This window comes from Cibotium barometz, chromosome 46 (assembly GCF_041138505.1).
Source record: "Cibotium barometz isolate CiBa-2024 chromosome 46, ASM4113850v1, whole genome shotgun sequence".
Lineage (NCBI taxonomy): Eukaryota > Viridiplantae > Streptophyta > Polypodiopsida > Cyatheales > Cibotiaceae > Cibotium > Cibotium barometz.
This window is the reverse complement of record NC_141091.1, coordinates 2,689,123-2,710,054: the sequence shown is the minus strand read 5'-3', so window position 1 is coordinate 2,710,054 and position 20,932 is coordinate 2,689,123. Positions and strand designations below refer to the sequence as shown.

The window sequence follows — 20,932 nt, the reverse complement described above, 5'->3', positions numbered from 1 at the left end:
TTCGGGTAAGGGGATGCCCGCTCGCGAACCGTGCGTGTGAAATTGTCTGCTGACATGGTTATGTGGCATGTGAGAGGTGATAAGTATTGGTTATAAACCTAGCTTTAGGAGTTAGCACTAATTTATAAGTGAGTGTGTATACACTTCATTAAGTTTTGGGTGACCAAAACTCACTTATAAATTATGACCAGTCCGGTGTTTACACACACTGATGTCCCGAGCTGGACTTAACCCAATGTGCACCGCCCAGACCTTATCCCCTTTGTACAAGGGGAGTAACCAGCCATGTGTTCACTCTAGGTTGCTCCACAAAGCACCTGCCTACCACCTACATTGGACAACTCACCACCTCACTCCTCTTCTCTCTAGAGATGGGCGCCTCCTTCATGAGGGCTGTTGCGCTGCATTTTCTGCACTTTCTCCTTCCCAATTCCATATCCAAGCTTGCTAAGGTGTTTTTCAAGCTTCCAAGAGTGTTTCCGGATGCTAATCACTCTCCTACTCACTCCCAATGACTGAAATTCAACAAAACAGCTCTCTTTATTGCTTTAACTTCTGGTCTTTTTGCTAAAAGCGCTAATTTCAGCCCTCCGTTCTCAAGTTGAACCATAGGGGAAGCTTTCCCAAGGTTGCCTTTATCCTCTTGAAGACTTTTGTCGCGAAGAAATGCGACAAATCGAAGATCTCTTCACTCCAAGGACTTCCATCGGGAAGACTTCCGCTGTCATCGACTCTACTTGCAGATTGTTGCTACCATGTGTTGGTGGAACAATAGAGAGTAGATGGTAGGGAACATGGACACTTGAGAGGGTAGTGTGGATTGCAAATCTACATCGACAACCATTTGTTTGCAATACTGTATTCATATGCATTGGTATGGAAATCTGGTCAGAAATGCGCATGACACTATGTACTTGATTCTCCCAAGATCATTATACTTTATTTGAGGGAGGGGTCGGCCGTTCCGGCTCATTGTGTGTTTCTTGTCAATTCAGCAATTTACTTCTTGTATTTGAGCAGTGTCCATCAAATCTTAGTGTATTTAAGTGTATTGATTAGAATTGTGTTCAACCAAGTTACAACCTCCTCCCTTTTCCAATACAGCCTGGACTCTCCATTTTTGGATATGTCACAATAATAACTCAACCGTCTTATATCGTTAAACTTGCTAGAGCTCCACACGAGCCGGACATAGGTGTCCCACTAGAGCTCACAATGAAACCTCACTTTTATAGCAAGTATTTTTTGAGACTTTTTGAGGATGGGTTCATTGGGGGATCAGATTACTTACAGTTGCACAGTATGACATGCGGATAGCGATCAGCCAGCTGAGGGTATCTTCACGTCGCCTTAGAGTTATTCCACGACATGCACATATATTGTAACTATTTGGCCCTCTAAACGTATGGAACTCTTCGGACTGAAAGTTCCAAAACCCTCAAAATTTCAAAAATCCTAAAACTACTCGAAAAACCCTAGAAACTGCTTTTTGGAGGTTTTTATCGCCCGAAAACCATTAAAACAAGTTTTATATCAGTTTTCTTGCCAGAAAGAGCTTTTACATGGTTTTCTTCATCGACAAGGCTGTAGGAGTTGTGGGGATTACTTATGGGATGAATGAGTGATTCTTGAACTTGAACTTGGATTTGGATTTGGACTTGGAGCTTGGAGTTTGGACTTGGAAGTTGGACTAGAACTTGGACTTGGATTTGGATTTGGATTTGGATTTGGATTTGAGGTTTGGATTTGGATTCATTGGACTTGGAATCAGTGGATATTGGATATTGGATATTGGATCTTGTCCTAGCCTGGTGAGAGGTGTGCTCGGCATCAGAGATATTGTGCCTCGACATTGACATTGACTTGGATATTCTACATCGGTATATCTGTTTGTTTTGTATTCATTGATTGTATTGATCTTGGCCAGCGTGCCCGTGGATTGTTCCTGAATAAATTCGTGAAAGGGGGCGGGGCCTTTTCGTCGCTTGGTGCATTGTACTGTGCAAGATCCCTATTCCGTTCTCTCTCTCCCCTCTCTCTCTATATCTTTATCTCTTGGACACGTCGTTGAATCTGTCACGGCACGCCCCGCTGGGCTTACAGTGGTATCAGAGCAGGTTTTCTTTTGAAGAAACTTTTTTGGGGTGATAGAGCCACGTCGAGAGCAAAGGGAGACCAAGGGCCTAATGAAGGGAACAACTATGAGGCCAATATAGGACTTCAAGATGGGAACTAGGGTCCATTACGCATGAGACCACGGCCATGGCATCAGAAGAGTACCATGACCTTCAAAAGTTCAGACAATTTCTCCAAGATGAAGAATTCCTAGTTTGGAGAGCCAGGAAGTAAAAGGACCAAAGAAGGCTCAAATGTTTGAAGATTTCATCAAGGATCGAGCCACTGAAGCCGAAGGAGTTCAAGATGCTAAAACCTATCTTCGGGCCAAAGGAGTCATCATTGCAGAAGGATCTAGAGCTACCCGCTCTATTCCTCATGGAGGAGACAAGGAAGCTAGCTACTCCTAGGCCTGCTCTCTGAGATGCAGTTTCCTCAAGATAGGTAAGGGAAAGGAAGGCAATGAAGCTAGAGAGATTGGAAGATCATCAGATTGACATCATACCAGGAAGTTCGATAAATGGTTTGCAGTGGTGTTTAGCCCATTGCATGTTTCGACAAATAAAGCCGTGGAATCTGTGTGGACCAAAGCTGAAATAGAACCCTTTTGAAGCATTGAGACTTTATGCTAGCAAAGAACCGGTGTTGGTTATTCTAGACCTTTTTTTTGTTGAACATGACGAGATTGCATTGGAGCAGTCTTGAACCACGCAAGTCATGTTGTGGCCTTTGAATGTCAAAGACAACAAGGAAGCAGATGCATTATCTCGGAGACCCCTGAGCCATGCGGTTTCTATGGGTTACCATATGGATCCTTATGCTACCAAAGAGGATTTCAAAGATGTTTTGGAACAGATTGTAGAATAGAGATTTGGTGACTTTTTATGTTATCAAAAAGGGTTTTCTTATAATGCAAACCTGCTTATGTGACACAGGATTTTGAGGCCAAAACCGACTACAACTTAAGCTTTGGAAAGCTACTTTTATTGGCCTTGTATGAGAAAGAACGTTGAGTTATACGTTTGAGAAGGTTTGGTTTGTTAAGTTTTAAGCTACCACGATTATTACACCCATTCAATGTTCTATGGGAGAGTATTGTTATGGATTTGATCTTTGGATTGCCAAAGGCAGGGAATGATCGTGTATGGACCTCTTCAGAATACCAAGAAGATTAATAGTGTATGCTATCGGTTGGACCGTTTAGATCACTCAAGGATATATAATGCCTTCCATGATAGTTTATGGAAACCATGTACATGGTTACCCCCAGAGGAGCCTGTATTGATGGATCCACCAAGGGTGGAAGAGCCAGAATAGATTGAGTTTCATTCTGTGAGAAAAAAGAGGAAAGACAAAGGTTAGAAAGTTCCTCTTGGACTTTGAGAATTATTCGCTATTGGATGCGAGAGGAGTACTTCTAGGACTCTTCAGATATACTTCAAGCTTATGAGGAAGCGGTTGGTTCAGATATATTTGAAGTGTAGGTTGTAACTTGCGGCGGGTGCCCGGGGGACTAGGGTCTTTTACACACTTCTTGATACCATCAATGCATATTAAAACATTTAAACATGGCCACAGCCTTAACACATATCCATCATCACTTCGCATAAAACATAAAGCTGGACAAAACATCCACAAATGCTGAAAATGGAGCTTGCACGTGTGACACCGCATAGAGGCCGGAATGGGCCGACCCCCCATCATGTACATGCGTTGAGGGCCTTACTCTCCGCACGGGAGATGCCGGATTATCCCTATACAAATGCCATAACACAGCCCAACACAAGGCTACCAAGCCGGAACATAGGCTGTAGAAATGCCGAGCCAACAAGATAATCCATGTACCTCCGTGTGGGTACTGATTCTTCCCCCAAAACCACGGGTCTTCATGCAATAGAAAGGGTACAGTAAGTACAACTCTCCATTCAGCCGGTGCAGCAGGTACAATGGCTGGTACAGCCGGTACAATGGTTGGTACAGCAGGTACGGTGGCTGGTACAGCTGGTACAGCAAGTACAAATGCTGGTACAACAGGTACAATGGCTAGTACAGCCAGTACGGTGGCTGGTACAGCAGGTACAGAGGCTGGTACAGCCGGTACAATGGCTGGTACAGCAGGTACAACAAGTACAAATGCTGGTGCAACAAGTACAATGGCTAGAAATCATATTAAATGATTAAATACCCTTGCCTTCAGTATTTCTTCGCAATGGAAGCCTCCAAAACAGTCCCCAACAGCCGGTATTCTTCATGGGCAGCCTTCAAGAGAGAGAGAAAGAGAGTAGCCATCATTAGGGCAGCCTGTAACGGTGGTAGAGAGGCTAGTGTGTAGCAAGAGAGCCTCCATTAATGAAGAGAGAGGGCTCCAATTTATAGATTTGGGCCTCCCATGAGCTAAAATGGCAAGTGAAGGCTACAATGACAAGTGGAGAGCCACACAATAGCTGAAGTGACAAGTGTGAGGCCACTTGTCTCACTTTGATCCACTTTCTAACAAGTGTCAGGCCACTTGTCTCACTTTGGTCCACTTTCTTGCCACATGTCCCAATCTAAGAGATGGGTCCTTCCATAAACTTTATCTCTAAAAATATCCCAACTGGTAGACATTCTGTCATAGGCACTTTGCCAACTCTTGGTATCTGCTCAATTCCAGATGTAATGACGCGAGCAGAATTTCCATCGGAGTCGGGCCAAAAATAGCAACTCTCCTAAATTTTAGGAGTGTGGTCCTTTGTATTCTAGGATAATCCCCCATTCCCAAAGCTTGTACTTTCCAAATATTTAAACATCCTGGAGTCCACCAGACCCCTTTCAGACTGGGAAATGTCCAGGTTGGTGACATAGGTATATCAATGTCTTGCGTGATCTAGACAGATTCAAGAGGGAGGGATTGTACCTCTAGCTCTCTTCATTGTATATATATATATATATTGGATTAGAATTGATCATTATTCCGCTTATAATGGTTACTTAGACATGCTCTAGTTGGGTGGCAACGATGCCCGATAGCCCAAGGAGCAAGATTTGTATATGTGTCAAATCCCCATAGGATCTCCTCGTGGAACGCTCCTGGTACAAGCTGACAATTAAGAACCGTTATCCTCTCCCTAGATCAGATGACCTGATTGACCGGTTAGCAGGAGCGAAATATTTCACGAAGATAGATTTACGTACTGGCTATCACCAGATACGTATTCATGAAAGGCATGTCGAAAGAATCGCCTTTCGGACTAGGTATGGCCATTACGAGTTTCTCGTATTACCTTTTGGGTTAACCAATGCTCCAGCCACTTTTTAGCAAATGATGAACGATCTTTTTCGTGAACATTTGGAAAAATTTGTGGTTGTGTTCCTGGATGATATTTTGATATATAGTCATACTCTTGAGGATCACGTTAGATACCTCACGATTGTCTTAACTGTTTTAAGACAGAATCGACTATATGCTAAATTAAGTAAATGTGAGTTTTTGGGACACAAGATCACCAGAGATGGATTGAGCATTGACTATGACCGAGTTCAGAAGGTTCTGGACTGACCTATACCGCGAACAGTGAAATAACTTCATTATTTTCTCGGTTTTGTTGTTTTTCTTCGGAAATCTGTGCGGGAGTACTCTCAGCTCACACTACCGATGACCGACTTGTTGAAAGGTCGTGGACGTAAGTCAAATCAGCCTATCACTTGGAAAAACGATTTGGATATGGCCTTCAGACTTTTGAAAGATAAAGTCAAGAAAGCACCTATCTTAGCATTACCTGATCCTAGTCGGCCTTATATTCTTGAAACTTATGCCAGTGATTATGCCGTCGGGGTTGCTCTATTTCAAGATGGTAGACCTGTTGCTTTTGAAAGTAAAAAGCTAGACGACACTCAATCTCGTTGGCCAACCCTTGAGAAGGAGCTTTATGCTGTGATTCATGCTCTCAAGGTTTGGAGACATTATTTATATGGCTCCAAGTTTGTGGTATTGATTGATCATCAGTCAATCAAGTATGTGTGTGATGCGGATGATTTGAGAGGAAGGAAAGCTCGATGGGCTGAATTAATGCAAGATTTTGATTTTGAGATTCGTTATAGAAAAGGGTCCATGAATAGTGTTGCAGATGCGCTTAGTCGAATTAGAGAGGTGAATGGGTTGTGGTAGATCGCTTGATAAAAATGGCTAGATTTTTACCCACCCGGAAGACCATTATAGCTACGCAATTAGCAAGGCAGTTTATCGAGCAATTGTTTAGATTGAACGGGTTACCGCAAGACATAGTCAGTGATAGGGACTCTAAGTTTACGAGTGTTTTTTGGAAACTTGTTTTTGAGAAGTTGGAAACAACTTTGAATTTGAGTTCCTCAGATCATCCTCAATCTGAAGGCTAGACTGAAAGAGTGAATCAGATTTTGGAGGATATGCTTCGAGCATATGTATCTAAAAGATAGAGTTCATGGGAGGATTATCTTCCTATGTTAGAATTTGCATATAACAATACTAAGCATACGAGTACAGGTTTTAGTCCTTTCATGCTTATGTATGGTTTTCAACCTAGATCACCTGTTACAGTGGGATTCTTAGGACTTCAGCATGATGCAGCACGTAATTTTTTGTAAGATATGCAAGAAATGTTACAAGTTGCAAAGGAATCTATTAGAAGTGCTCAAGACCGGGATAGATTTTATTCTAATAGACATCGTTCACCCAGAGAGTTCTCTTAAGGAACGATGGTGTATTTGCGAGTTCTGAAAGATTCCGAGACTTTACGGACAAGTCGATCTCCGAAATTATCCCTTGGACCATTTCGTATTACACGCCGGATTGGTTCAGTCGCATATGAATTGGATTTGCCTTCTCATGTGAAAGTTCATCCTGTATTTCATGTCAGTAGACTTAAGGAAGTATTGGGTGGAACAGACCAGTTAGTCACTCCTCAAGAAATCATAGATGTCGAGGACATGACATTTGTTCCACACGAACCTGAAAAGATTCTTGGATTTCGTGAAAGAAAATTGCGTAATACGCTTATCACGGAATACAAGATCAAGTGGAAGGATCGTGTTGAGGAGGACGCTACATGGGAGACATTGACTACTCTTCAGAGAGATTACCCTGGCATTTTAATACTTCGAACTTTAAAGAGATGAGAGAGAGATATATGAGAAATGTACACCAGATTGGGTACCAAATTACCCACTGAAGGGCCCCCTATCCCGTTACCGAGATAGTATTTGCTTTATTACTTTAGAGAGAATGACTGTGGACTGTAGATAAGCCAAACACAAGATCTCGGAGGATCGAAAGCCTGGCTGAACTGTACACGGCTGTAGAAACACCTTGATGAACTGATCTTGAGCCTATGCACACTTCCCAAGGGCATGAGGAAGGGCTGCACACCTGAGGCTGAGAAAGGACTGCGGTGGACTATTCTAAGCTAGTGAGCTCAGGAGTGAGCTCTTAGAGGAAGGGGAGTATGTCATGTGCACAGTGTGTATCTACCGTGTGCTACATGCACACAAGCCTAGCTTCGAGGTTGGGGAAGCTTGGAGCTAGGTAGGTTCATTGACGAGCTGAGTTAGCGATAGACTAACGGGCGAGCACCCAAGTATGGACGGGCAGGCGCCCAAGTGTGGACGCCTGGTGAACGACAAGAGCCTATAAAAGGGTGGCCAAGGTTAGTCACTAGTCATATAGAGTTTTGTGAGAGCTCTATGGTCAGGAGCCTGGATCTAGTGCAGACGTGCACCTGCTTCATGCAGCCGAGGCCGGCAGCAGTCTCGAGGCCCGCAAGGGCAGCTTTGTGGTGGTATGGGACTTCACGAGGTAGAGATTGGTCGGTACGTCCATCTAGTTAGCTCAGCTCGTGGCTCGGTGGGGATAGCCAAGTCTTGTGGCTTGTCCATGGCTGTCGAGGTTGGGAGGTGAGTCAAGCTTGCACCCCCGTCTTGTTTGTTTGGTTTATTTTCGAGTCATGTACCAGGAGCGTTCCACGAGGAGATCCTATGGGGATTTGACAATATGGGAGGCAGTGAGGCCAGATGACCCATTGATAGCAACGATGCGAGATGACCCATTGGACGGCAACGATGCAAGATATCTTGGACTTCGCAGTCGGGCGGTCATTTCGACCAGATGGCCCATATGACTGTATTGGATTTCATAGTCGGGTGGTCAATGTGACCAAATGGCCCAGATGACTATTGATGAATTCTCGGGCGGTCTTAGTGATTAGATGGCCTTGAGTGAATTCTCGGGTGGTCCTAGTGACCAGATGGCCTTGAGCAAATTCTTGGGTGGTCCTAGTGACCAGATGGCCTTGAGTGAATTCTCGGGCAGTCCCCGTGACTAGATAGCCTTGAGCAAACAATGTGGCGGTCCTAGTGACCAGATGGCCTTGAGCGATAGTTTGAGCGGTTTCCCTTGGGAGCCAGATAGCTTAGCACGAAACTAGACAATCCACGAACAGGAGGATCATTACTTGTGCACTGCATACTGGTGTATGTTTGAAATTCTCTAACTTTGTGTGTTGTTTTTGATGCGCGGACAATGCTTGGATTTACATCATGTGATAGTCCATTGGGCTCCAGAATACCTGAGAGTACCTGGAATATCCCGTAGACGTGAATGATGCATACTTGTTTGTTGACTAGCTTTTGTCTAGTTTTTGCATGAGGTAAGTATGCATTTATTTTATCTAACACATGTGACAGGCCATGAAGATGTACCATCAAGAACAAAGACATTGGTCAAAGATAACGCATAGAGATGTTGCCAGATGAGCAAATGACACCACAGATATGGGGAAAGACCAAATGCACAAGCTCACCCGATAGGGATGGTACTGGAAATATTTGAAACATATGGATGTTCTTGATGTACTTGGAACACATGGATATACTTGGAACATATGGATGTACTTGGAACACTTGTATTCCACAGTTGACGATATAAGAGGGAGGGAATGTAACTATTTGGCCCTTTGAGCTTTATTTCACATGATGGAACCCTTGCTTGGACACTAGACAGGTGGAAGGAAGCATGGGGACAAGGACCATAATGTTTGTTCAAGAGAAAGTACCAGTCTTGATCAAAAAGCAAGAAAAGCAAAAAGTTAAACTGGGTTGACCGCGAGCCAGGAGCATGACTGGCAAGAGGAGATTGAGGCGAACCAAAAAGCAAAAAGCCACTTCTCCAAAAAGCAACTCTAGGGCCAAAAAGCAAGGCCCTGAAGCTAGAAAAGCAAAACAAGAACTTTTGACTAAAGTTGAGTAATATTTTACTATTAAAAAGACCAAAAGCAAAGTAAAAAGCAAAAACAAAGCAAAAGTATCACTTTTTGGCAAAAAGCAAGGCTTCCCCAAGTATAAAAGAAGCATGAAACGACTGTATGATCTGTACAGCCGTACGGACTGAAAAGTTCAAAAACCCTAAAACTGCTCCAAAAATTGTTTTTTGGAGGATTTTATCACCTAAAAACCATTAAAACAGGCTTTATATGAGTTTCCTTGCCAGAAAGAGCTTTTACATGGTTTTCTTCATCGACAAGGCTGTAGGAGTCATGGAGATTACTCATGGGATGAGCGAGTTATTCTTGGACTTGAACTTGGATTTGGATTTGGACATGGAGTTTGGACTTGGAACTTGGACTAGAACTTGGATTGGAACTTGCACTAAAGCTTGGATTTGGAACTTGGACTAGAACTTGGAATTGGACTTGGATTTTGGCTTGGATTTGAGGTTTGGATTTGGATTCATTGGACTTGGAATCATTGGATTTGGATTTGAATATGGATTGTATTGATCCTGGCCAGCATGCCTGTGGATTGTTCCTGAATAAATTCTTGAAAGGGGACGGGGCTTGTGTCCCGCTCAGTGTGTTGTACTATGCAAGATCCCTATTCCCTTCTCTCTCTCCTTTTATCTCTTGGACACGTGGTTGAATTTGTCATGGTACGCCCCTCTGGGCTTACATATATGCAGAGTATGCACCACTGAGGTGGAGAACAAAAAGTACTATTTGTTTCAATGCCCACCCTACTATGAGATCCCAGGGAGATTTCATTCTCTTCCGAGATAGATTCGGCCCCCTCTCACGGGTCATGCAAAGATGTTTAGGCATGTATTTACTTGAGCTTTGCCCTCGCAGAGAGCTGCCAAGAGATTGCCAACAAGGTGGCATCAAAACCTCCATCACATATTTTGTTGGTTGAGCCACCGATTATCATGGCCCGACAACTAGAGCAACATCATGTCCAACCACGTCCACAACGGCCTGGACATGCGATCCTCAGGCACCACATATACGGGGTGTTACTACTGAGCGTGTGCAATCCCTTCTGAGAGCTAGACGCCCCAAATCTCAGAGGCCTCATCTCTCCACTTGCCTGCACCTATAGATCTAGGATCTCCTTTGATGACATGGCAGGCTTCCATCACAGAGTAGAGATGTTATGGTTGCTTTGCATTCTATTCTAAAGGATGGTATCATTGTATGACCAAACATTATCACCATGTAGCATCACATGGATACTTTTGCTTATGTAGCTATTTTCACATAGTTTTTTCTTTTGCATGCTTCAATATTCATCATGGATAAATTGTACAACCCTTTTGGTCTCATAGACCATGTGGGTCTTTTGACAGTTTCTAGCGTTTCTTCATGGGCGCTTAACTAATGGGCACATGCAATCTCTTGTATGAGCCTGCATCAGACTTTCTGTAGTTGTTGGAGCAGCAACTGATGGCCGTGCAGTGGTCTAGCCCGACTGTCCACAGTCACCGCACTTGCTAACCATGATACCTAAGTGGTTTAACCTCACACCAAGTGTCACCTTGCACTGGGGTACACAGTGACACACTGGCATGATCATCAGTGCAACATTTTGTACAAAAATAGTACCTTTTTTATAGGAACATTTGTCGTACGCCGTGACCCCATTGTGAGCCCTTAGTCCACGGATAGTCATGCACGAGCTACTCTGGTCAGTCTCCGAGCCATAGAGGTTCGAGAGTCAGTCGTCTTAACCTACTTGGAGAATTCATTAGATAAATCATGTAGAAGTCTAGCCTTAGTAGTAGGTATGCATTAGGTTCATAAACATAAGCATTGAGCTAGCTAAAGGGCCGGCCCTTGGCTTCATCAGCCTATCTAAGGGCTGTTCACAGCCCTAGACAGTAGTGTGGGCCAGCCAATAGACATTTGGAGCATTCATACACCAGTCGGCCAGCGTTTATAGTGGCCGACAGCCTTATGATAGTTAGTCTCCAGTCGGCTAGGCCCGTAGCGGTTGGGCAGCATAGAAAGGCACTGTGGAGGGAGAGAGGTACTCGGCGGAGGTGGAGGAGAGGTAAGAACCAATGGTGAGGGTGGAACCAAGGAAGGTGTTGCTGGTGATTTCGGGGATCAAGAAGTCTCCGGGGTTTCATTAAAGCACACGTCCCGAGATAATATAACTTTCTCTTTGTTGGGATCCCAAAGCTGGAAGGCTTTGAGTGTTCACTGTAGCTTTCGAAGATCATTTTGATGGATTTGGGGTCAAACTTCGTTCGATGAGAATTGGGAACATGAACATGAGCATCACATCCAAAGACGTGGAAATGAGAAACTGATGGGTTTGTCCCAGAATATGCCTCCTCTAGAGTCTTCCCATCGACTGCCTTTGTGGGGGAACGGTTGATGATGTACAAAGCAGTGTTAACTGCTTTAGCCTAAAACTTTTGAGGAAGCTGAGAATGAGAAAGAAGAGGTGGAGCCATGATCCATCTCAACCACGGACTTGTTCTTCTGTTCTACTGCCCCGTTCTGCGAAGGACTGTGGGAAGTAGAAAACTGTCTCTGTATGTTGTGGGAAGTACAAAAGTTAGTGAATGCTCGAGAAGTAAACACATCACCATTGTCGGAGTGCACTTTGACGACTTTGAGGCTAGTGTCGGCCTTCACCATAGCAACCCGTTCTTTGAACTTTGTAAATGTCTAAGATTTCTGGGACAGGCTAGCCTCCTCTGTAAGAAGAGCGTGATGGGAGGCTAAAAGTTGGAACAGATGAGAGTGATCAAGGTTGGGTTCCTCCTCAAAACTAGTGATCTTGTAGAGACCACCCTCTTGTATACCCCGAGCGATAATCGTGTGAGAATCTCTGTGAATGATCTCCAAAATCTGATCATTGAAGTATAAGCCATAGCCTTTCTGGGCCATCTTAGAGACATAAAGTAAGTTTTTGGATAGTTCTGCAAATATCCCCCGAGGGCCCCCCTGGTGCCTTTATTTTTCTAATCACTGCCTCATATAAAGCCACCATGCCCCCCATATGTCTGGTGGAAACTAGAGCTACTGCAGTTGTCCCAACAAGAGAGAGAGAGAGAGAAAAAGAAAGAAGAAAGAAAATATATAGTAACGTCTACGGAAGGCCAGATTGGCCTATGAGACAAATCTGTATACAACAAGTCCATGTCCTAAGTATCATGGAAAGAAAAACTGAAATGAAAAGCTAATCCTAGTCATATGTAGCTCACTATGCAATCACTGTCTAGCATTCTATAGATGTACAATCATGATAAGTGGTATACTGCTAATTCCACCCAGTGGAGATGGTGCGGTGTAGTACCTGAAATCAAAAGTTAAGCCCCTAGTCATATGCAGCTCACTATGCAATCACTGTCTAGCATGCTATAGATGTACAATCATGATAAGTGGTATACTGCTAATTCCACCCATATGTCGGGTGGAAACTAGAGCTACTGCAGTTGTCCCAAAAAGAGAGAGAGAGAGAGAGAGAGTGGCTTGACAAGAGGCTCATTGTGTAGGCCAGAATGCATACAAGGTAGAGCTGAGTCAAGGTTCATATGAAGGACCAACTATCAAGGTACATGTCACGTGAAATGGTTGGATCTCATACATTTCTAATAACAATGATTTGGCTGAAAGTGTCATATTAGTGCTTTTGTGACCATAACTGTTTTTTTAATCTGACTAGGCCACAGGTGGTGGGGCATTTAAATTTGCTGATCTTCTGAAAGAGAAGCTTGGATTGACCTTGGATAAGGAAGATGAAATGGACTGTCTTGTTGCGGGATTAAATTTTTTATTGAAGGTGTGAGCTTTTTTGTTTCAGTGGGGCTCCTTCTTTTTGTAAGTTGGTTTTTACTGTCATGGCAAACTTTAATGAATAGAGTAGATGCATAGAGTTCGAAGTGCAAAGCTTTGTGTTGATGCTTTATTGAGCCAATGCAACACCGTGTGCACCATGATGGTGCCTCTTTACAGGCTAGTGAAGGCAACTAATGCACCATACCTTCTAGACTGTGAGGTATCCTGTTGTTTTTAAGTTTGAGAAGCGCAAACACAGGCCAGTCATGCTGAAGCACCCTGACGTTCACTTTAGAATCCCTCACTTATTCACTTGAGATATTCTGTAATGCTTTGTAATTGAATCGCTGCTTTTGATACCATGTCGAAGTCTACTGTGTTTGGAATTTTTTTACCTACTTCTAACGACATCCATCATTGGCCAAGACACGTTTTTGCTTTTCTGTTTGATTTTTTGAGAACATGATGCTTCTTATCACATGATGTGTTTCTGGCATACTGATAATCTCCAGGCTATTCGAGATGAAGCATTTACACACATGGAGGGACAGAAGAAGTTTGTTCAAATCGATCACAATGAGATGTTTCCTTACCTTCTTGTGAATATTGGCTCGGGTGTTAGCATGATCAAGGTGAAAGACTCCTTTCTTTCCAACTTGTGCAGTTTCTCCCAACGAGCAATAGTAAAATCCCATGGTTTCAAAACTAAGGGAAACCCTGCACTGGCTTTGTTATGAAGAATGGGGTTTTGAAAGTTGGATGTTTTATGGCTAGGTGGATGGTGATGGAAAGTTTCAAAGAGTCAGTGGCACTAATGTGGGAGGGGGTACTTTCTGGGGCCTCGGTCGACTTCTCACAAAGTGCAAAAGGTAAACAGTCATCTCAGATACCAAATCACGGAGTTTTCCCTCATGTTCTCCCCTGCCGTGCCTCCCCCCCCTTAGCGCCTTACGCAGCCTGCTCTGCACTGCCCCATCCCCTCCTTCCTTCCACCTGCGCTACTGCCCCCGGCCTTCCCTTTGGGCTGCCTGCTTACCTTTTCGAACCTCTCCCTCCCTCCGCCTGCACGGCCTCCTTGCGCCCACCTCCGGTTTTTCCTCCATTGTGCTGTCCGCTGCCCATTCTCCCCTTTTTGAGCTCTCCTCCACTGCTCCCCTCCACTCAAGATTTCTTCTCCATCCGTCTTTCCCCTCCTCCCTCATCTTTGTAGCACAGGTGCTACTCCGGGCTATTTTTGTCTCTTAGGCAAGATTCGGCAACTTTTGGCCTCGAATCCCCAGGAGGACTCCATGGCAGCCGCTCCGTCATCCCCGACCGAGGCCACCGACCTTGCCTCTCCTTTTCTGAAGAGGATCTCCAGCTCCTTGCCATGACCATCGCTTCTTTGGAAGCCTCCACCTTGGTATGCAAGATTGTGAGTAGCCGCCCGGCACGCGGACAATTCAGGATTTGTTACAGGAAAGCCCTCTTGGAGCGTCTGGAATGATCACTGACATTTATCCCTTGGGGCGTGGCTACTATCAGGTCGAGTTAGATTCACCTGCAGCTTCACACCGAGTCACGCAGTTGAGCCCCATCGCACTCCGTATGGCCTAGGCCTTCTTTGCGAGGTGACAGCATGGCTTCAACCCGGCATCCGATCCTTTGGCTAGCGTCTGAGGCTTTCTTGTGATAGTCTGCTTGCCAGGTCTAAGGAAGGAATACCTTCCTCTCCTCCCGGTGATAGGTGGTGCTTTCGGGAGAGTGATGGAATCCCCCCTCCACCGTCTCTTCGGTTCTTGCATAGACGGCTGGGATTCCATCCCTTTGTATCTGCATTGCCTCCCCACACTCAATGCCTCACACCATTTCGCTTCCTAGTCTGTGGGGGGACTATCAGGTCGAGTTCGATTCACCTGCAGCTTCGCACAGAGTCACGCAGTTGAGCCCCATCGCACTCCATACGGCCTATGCCTTCTTTGCGAGGTGGCAGCATGGCTTCAACCCGGGATCTGACGCTTTGGCTAGCATCTGAGACTTTCTTGTGACAGTCTGCTTGCCAGGTGTAAGGAAGGAATACCTTCCTCTCCTCCCGGTGATAGGTAGAGTGATGAAATCCCCCCTCCACCGTCTCTTCGGTTCTTGCATAGACGGCTGGGATTCCATCCCTTCGTATCTACATTGCCTCCCCACACTCAGTGCCTCACACCATTTTGCTTCCTAGTCTGCGGGGGGACCCGATTTTGCAGAGAGTTGATTCCTTTGGCCTCCTAGGCCAATGTTTCATTTGCCGCTAGATGGGACACCTCCAATGTTTCATTTGCCGCTAGATGGGACACCTCGTTAGAGTTTGTCCTCATCGGCAATTGAGGAGGCCGCCTCCAGTTGTCTACCTCCCTCCCCTCTTCTGGAGACCATTACCTCGTCGGGATCCCCCTCCAAGTTTTTAGGTTCCCGAGAGGATTGCTGACCCTCTGCAGGTTGGCCTCGTAGCCTCCCCCAACTCCCCCTCCCCATGCCTCCCCCGTCATTTGCTCCGATGTTCCCCCCATCAGCTCCCCTTGCTCCCCCCTCCCCCCCTGCCCTGCCTTGCCAGAGCACTCCCGCCGCCCTCCGGTTGCGCCAGACCCAAAGCGGAGATAGCCAGCTAGCTCAGTCTGCCGTTTGATTCATTGTTTTTTGGAGCCGGTGGAGATGACCATCGCTGCCTTCCCGGTGCGGGCTCTCCCTCCCGAGTCATTGGGCGGCCTCCACCAGGGTGTTGGGGCAGCCAGTTGATTACAGTTTGTTCCTGTGCCTCCCTGTTGACGGAGCTAGAATGTTCGAGGAGATGTTACTTCCCATTCGCATGTGTCGTGTTATACCACTCCAAGCTGGCCACCCTAGAGAGTGGCACGATGATCTTCTCCTTCCCATTGAGTGCAGCATAGGGGATGGACTGGAGCATGGAGTCAGTGTCCTCCACTATACAGGGGTAGGCTATAGAGCTTTCACATCATCTACATGACTTGCGTATCACTGATGTGCTTACCCACCTCTGGCCTTTGGCTCGGATGGAATTGGGTAGCTCGGGCCTTAGGGATCAGGTACTAATTCCAAGAACATGCACAAGCAACATGATCTGAAATTGATATGTTTATACTTCTTGAAAACTCTGACTCGGCACCAGCCAGATGGATTCGGGGAACCTCTATGCTTTATTCCGCTCTCGGAGAGCCTTGCCATCCCCTTTTTTCATTACACCATGAGGATGGATTGCAGGATCCAGATTCATGAGATAGATGGCATCATGGCACCCTCTCAAGTGGCAAGCCATTGGGCCTCCTAGGACATCTCCCACTTCACCGGAGATTTTTGGAAGCATCTATGGTACAACTATCTGCCCAGGAAAGTCACACTCTTCCTCTAGCAGCTAGCCCACTGCAACATTGCTATTGGCACTTAGTTGCCCACCAGAGGACGGCCATCAGAATGTGTGCAATGGAGCCACCCCTCGGAGTGGCAGCGGCATTGCCTTTGGGACCGTCCAAAGCGCAACAAGTTTGGCAAAGGATCCTTCACCTATACATGACAGTGCAGTCCACACAACACACTATCACTTGGGGGGAAGTAGCCTAGGTAACTATGGCCAGCCCCGCTCTCCTCTACGAGGAGGCAGTAGATGGGCAAGCCCTCCATCTTTCATTGTAGAGTTTCCATCCATGATAGGTCCGCAAAGCCCTGGTCTCCAAGCAAGCACCAGTCCAAAATGGGAGATCATTAGCAGAGCATAGTTGCCTAGAATATAGTGCAGACATGTTGCAATGAGACGTTTGTACTCTCACCCCTCTAGCAGAGTCCATCCGCTCATTTGGACTAACATCATTCATATCCTCCCCGGTTAGTGGGGGAAGCTTCAAGGCGGGTCGGATTGCATGCACATGGTGCACACGTCGTTGTAACTCCGAGTGAGCAAGTGTTTCACAAAACACTCGACTATTAATGCAATTAAACACTTAAATTGGCCGCAACCTTGACATATGCCACTTGATTCCACAAAGCTGTAAAGGAGAGATGTGCACATCTGACACCACATAGAGGCCGGAATAGGCCGACTCGCCTCTTTGGAGCATTTTATTACCCAAGGAGAAAAATATCATGTGCAAGCTTTTAGGACCTTACTCTCTCTAGGGGAGATGCCAGATTATCCATAAGCATCCATCATTTGACCATACACACATGCTTCCCCATCACAATGGGTCTTCAAGATGCCATATGTGATAGAAACACTCAGCTGAAGCAAATAATACTTCCACATATACCATAAATCCAGAAGATTGATGAAATACAAACTCGGACAGGTGTAAAACCGGTATAGAACAATCTAGACAGCTTTAGGCACCATCCCAAGCATTATGAACATGTCGGGCACCACGGGCAACCAAAACAGGTCGGGCCAGCACCAATAGAGTTGGTACAACAAGTACAAAAGCTGACAAAGTAGCTACATGGGCTGGTATAGCAAGTACTTTCTCGTTGGGTACACTAGGTACTGTGGCGGTATAGCAAGTACAAAAGCAAGTACAATGATTGGTACATCAAGTATAATGGTTGGTACAGCAAGAATACCGCCATAGGAAAGCTAGAGAGATAGAGTATCCTTTTGTTGAGGAAAGTGAAGTAGTGTAAAGACTTTCCATAAAGTGTTGTTGGTAAGAATGTGAGTAACCAACATAGTAGAGGCTAGTTTGTAGTAAGAGAGGCTGCTCAAATGAAGAGAGAGAGAGCTCCAATTTATAGATTTGGGACTCTCATGAGCTAGAATGGCAAGTAAAAGCTATAATGACAAGTGGTATCGCCAACTTACAGGCAAAAGTCAGATTCCCCCAGTTCCTTTTGATATAGCTGCAGTGGATTCTTTCATAGTAGATTGTAATGCAAGACGGTGATTTGAAGGCCAGCTTCTCAACCTCTACATGCCAATTTCGAGGAGGGAAAGTATTCTTTTTTGGCAATGGGTGTGCCATTACCTTTCTTTGATGTATGCATGGGTTACAGGAGGCGACTGACTGACAAACTCAGAGGTAAAAGAGGAAGAAGGGAAGGAGTTGCTTATCTAGGAGAGAGGGCTCTACTTGGGAGGAGTTTTCGCTAGCTTTCAGAGCCAGATCGTTGTAATGAGGACACATTGGAGAGAGAGGTATCCATGTAGATCTTTCTGTCATACAGTAACCTGGAAGAACTGCAAGCCATGTTGGTGCCTTGAAGTCTTTCTTCTTCCTGTCTATTTGTACCCATAAACATGGCAGTGAAGGCTTCTCTAGTTGCTTTATTGATCTACACTTTGGAAGTTGGGGCATTGTAATGAAGTTGCGCGGACATGTTTGGCTTGTTGATGAAAATGTTGGTGTGGCTCTTTTGTTTCAGTTTTGATGAGATACTGGAGCTAAGCCAGAGAGGTGATAATAGTGCCGTGGACATGCTTGTGGGGGATATCTACGGTGGTCTTGACTACAGCAAGGTCCACTATTCACCTAACTTATCTCAAGCATCATAAAAACAAGTCTTTGCTTTGAGAAATTAAAAACCATAATAAATAAGCTCCTTTATGGTAAGTACTGAGGCCTTCAGTCTCATGTTACAAGCTCTATTCATACCTTTTTGATATACTATTTTTGGTATGGGCAGATAGGTCTTTCTGCTTCAACAATTGCCTCCAGTTTTGGAAAGGTGACTTCAGGAAGTAGAGATCTCTCGGATTATAAGCGGGAGGATATTGCGCTCTCTTTGCTACGAATGATCTCTTACAATATTGCACAGGTACTTCACTTAGATTTATACCGTGCCCACCCCCCCCCCCCCCCCCCCCCCCCCGCGCGCGCGCGCACGCGGCCAAAAAAAAAAAACGGCAAAACAAAAAAAAAACCCCCACCCACATTCATGCACCCACATCTGCCTGCCCGCCTATTGTAAAATTTAAAAACATATTTGATGATGTGTAGATTGCTTACCTAAATGCATTACGGTATGGTCTAAAACGCATCTTCTTTGGAGGGTTTTTCATTCGTGGACACGCATACACCATGGATACAATTTCCTTTGCAGTTGGGTTCTGGTACGTTCAACTCAATTTCCTTGTGCAATGCATTCTTTCATATTCAGAACTACTTGCTGGTAGAGTACATGTATATGGAAACTTAGTAAACTCACTCTTCTTTAAAATCTGGCATGGGTTTTCTGTGCAACCACATCACCCATGATTTGAATTTTAGTTTATTTCGAATCATGTCGAATATAAAATACATAAACTTATGTGGCCTTGGGTAATCAATGAGCAGGTCAAAGGGAGAAGCACAAGCAATGTTTCTACGGCATGAGGGATTCTTGGGAGCTTTGGGAGCATTCTTGAGTTATGACAAGCATGGATTAGCAGACTTCACGTCCCATCATTTTGTGGAGAGATTTCCTATGGGGGCACCATATGCAGGTGGAGAAATCCAGGGTCCACCCATTCGAGACCTAAACGAGAAGGTGGGTTTGATTACAGATTAAGCATGGTTGCTTCTGATATGTGTGTGAACATGCACATGCTTCTTGTCTTTGGGTGGTCCTTAGAATGAACACTCAGGGCTAAACATATATTCCATCCTCATGTCAATGGGTATCTCAGAATTGTGAATGGTTGTGATATACTTTTAAACAGCTATTTACTGATGAACAAGTGTAAGGTAATTTTAAGTTAAGGACACTCTCAGTTGAGTTCATATAGCTGAGCCATAGGTTCCTTAATGGGTTTCCCACCGGGGGATCAAGATTGTTGGATCAGGCATTGGATTAGCGTTAAACTAACGCTTGGAGGGCTGGCCTTAATGGTATGGATGAGGATCTTTACCTGGTGTCAATGTAGCTGAGGTTAACACGACAGGACAACAGAAACAAGAGGAATGTGCAGTAAAAAAGTGGCACCTCGTGTTTTAACAAATTGCTATTTTAACTCGTTCATTTTTCTGATGGTTTGGCCAGGTTGAAAAGGTTTAATGCATTGTTTTTGTAACTTTAATGAAGAGAGTCCTCTCACTTTGCAGATTACTTGGATGGAGAAGTTTATTCAAAGGGGGACTGAAATAACAGCACCTGTCCCCATGGCTGTTCCTGGCACTACAGGTGTTGGTGGTTTTGAGCGTCCTCTCGCACGCTCTGGTTCCTTACGATCTGATGCGAGTGCGGCCCTCAATGTTGGTGTGCTCCACCTCATGCCATCATTAGAGCCGTTTCCACTTCTAAAAGATTCAAAGGGGTGGGTAGTTCTCACTTTTGTCTTGGATAAGGTTGCTTGATTATAGTTTTCATGGATTGTCTCATTTATTTTTGAGAGAAGTTTGGGAGGAGTGATGACATGTTCTAGAAGATGTTAATTGGAGAGAGAGAGAGAGAGAGAGAGAGAGAGAGAGAGAAATGAAATGATATATTAACGTCTTCAGAAGGCCAAAATGACCTATGAGACCAAAAAGGTTACAACAATTGGTGGATCTGATACAATGTCTGTGTAAGAAAACTAAAAAAGAACTAAATAGCTAACTGAAACTGAAACAAGTATGAGGAAAAGTACGGTACTAGGAGCTCCTAATGGATAACATCTGGGAGGAAAACTCCAGCAACAAAGGTAAGCATCATACACATCACTATCCAAAGATGTCTCTCATCGGTCGATGGCGGATATCCTCAATGTCCTCCATGGTGAGTACTCTGACTGGACGTCTCCCATGCCGTGCTAGTATGGTCCTGAT

At 44.9% G+C, this 20,932-nt stretch overlaps 1 protein-coding gene across 3 annotated transcripts in view; it reads left to right on the top strand.

Annotated features, from left to right (window-relative positions):
• PANK2 (pantothenate kinase 2) overlaps window positions 1-20,932 on the top strand; it is a 186,611-nt gene that overhangs the window by 51,381 nt on the left and 114,298 nt on the right. For all 3 annotated transcript variants that reach the window (XM_086783647.1, XM_086783648.1, XM_086783646.1), the window contains exons 3-11: window positions 12,905-12,963; window positions 13,075-13,191; window positions 13,700-13,819; window positions 13,962-14,056; window positions 18,573-18,666; window positions 18,834-18,965; window positions 19,148-19,260; window positions 19,484-19,676; window positions 20,231-20,442. In XM_086783647.1, coding sequence (XP_086639773.1) covers window positions 12,905-12,963; window positions 13,075-13,191; window positions 13,700-13,819; window positions 13,962-14,056; window positions 18,573-18,666; window positions 18,834-18,965; window positions 19,148-19,260; window positions 19,484-19,676; window positions 20,231-20,442 — 1,135 coding nt within the window. The remainder of the gene's footprint in view (window positions 1-12,904; window positions 12,964-13,074; window positions 13,192-13,699; window positions 13,820-13,961; window positions 14,057-18,572; window positions 18,667-18,833; window positions 18,966-19,147; window positions 19,261-19,483; window positions 19,677-20,230; window positions 20,443-20,932) is intronic.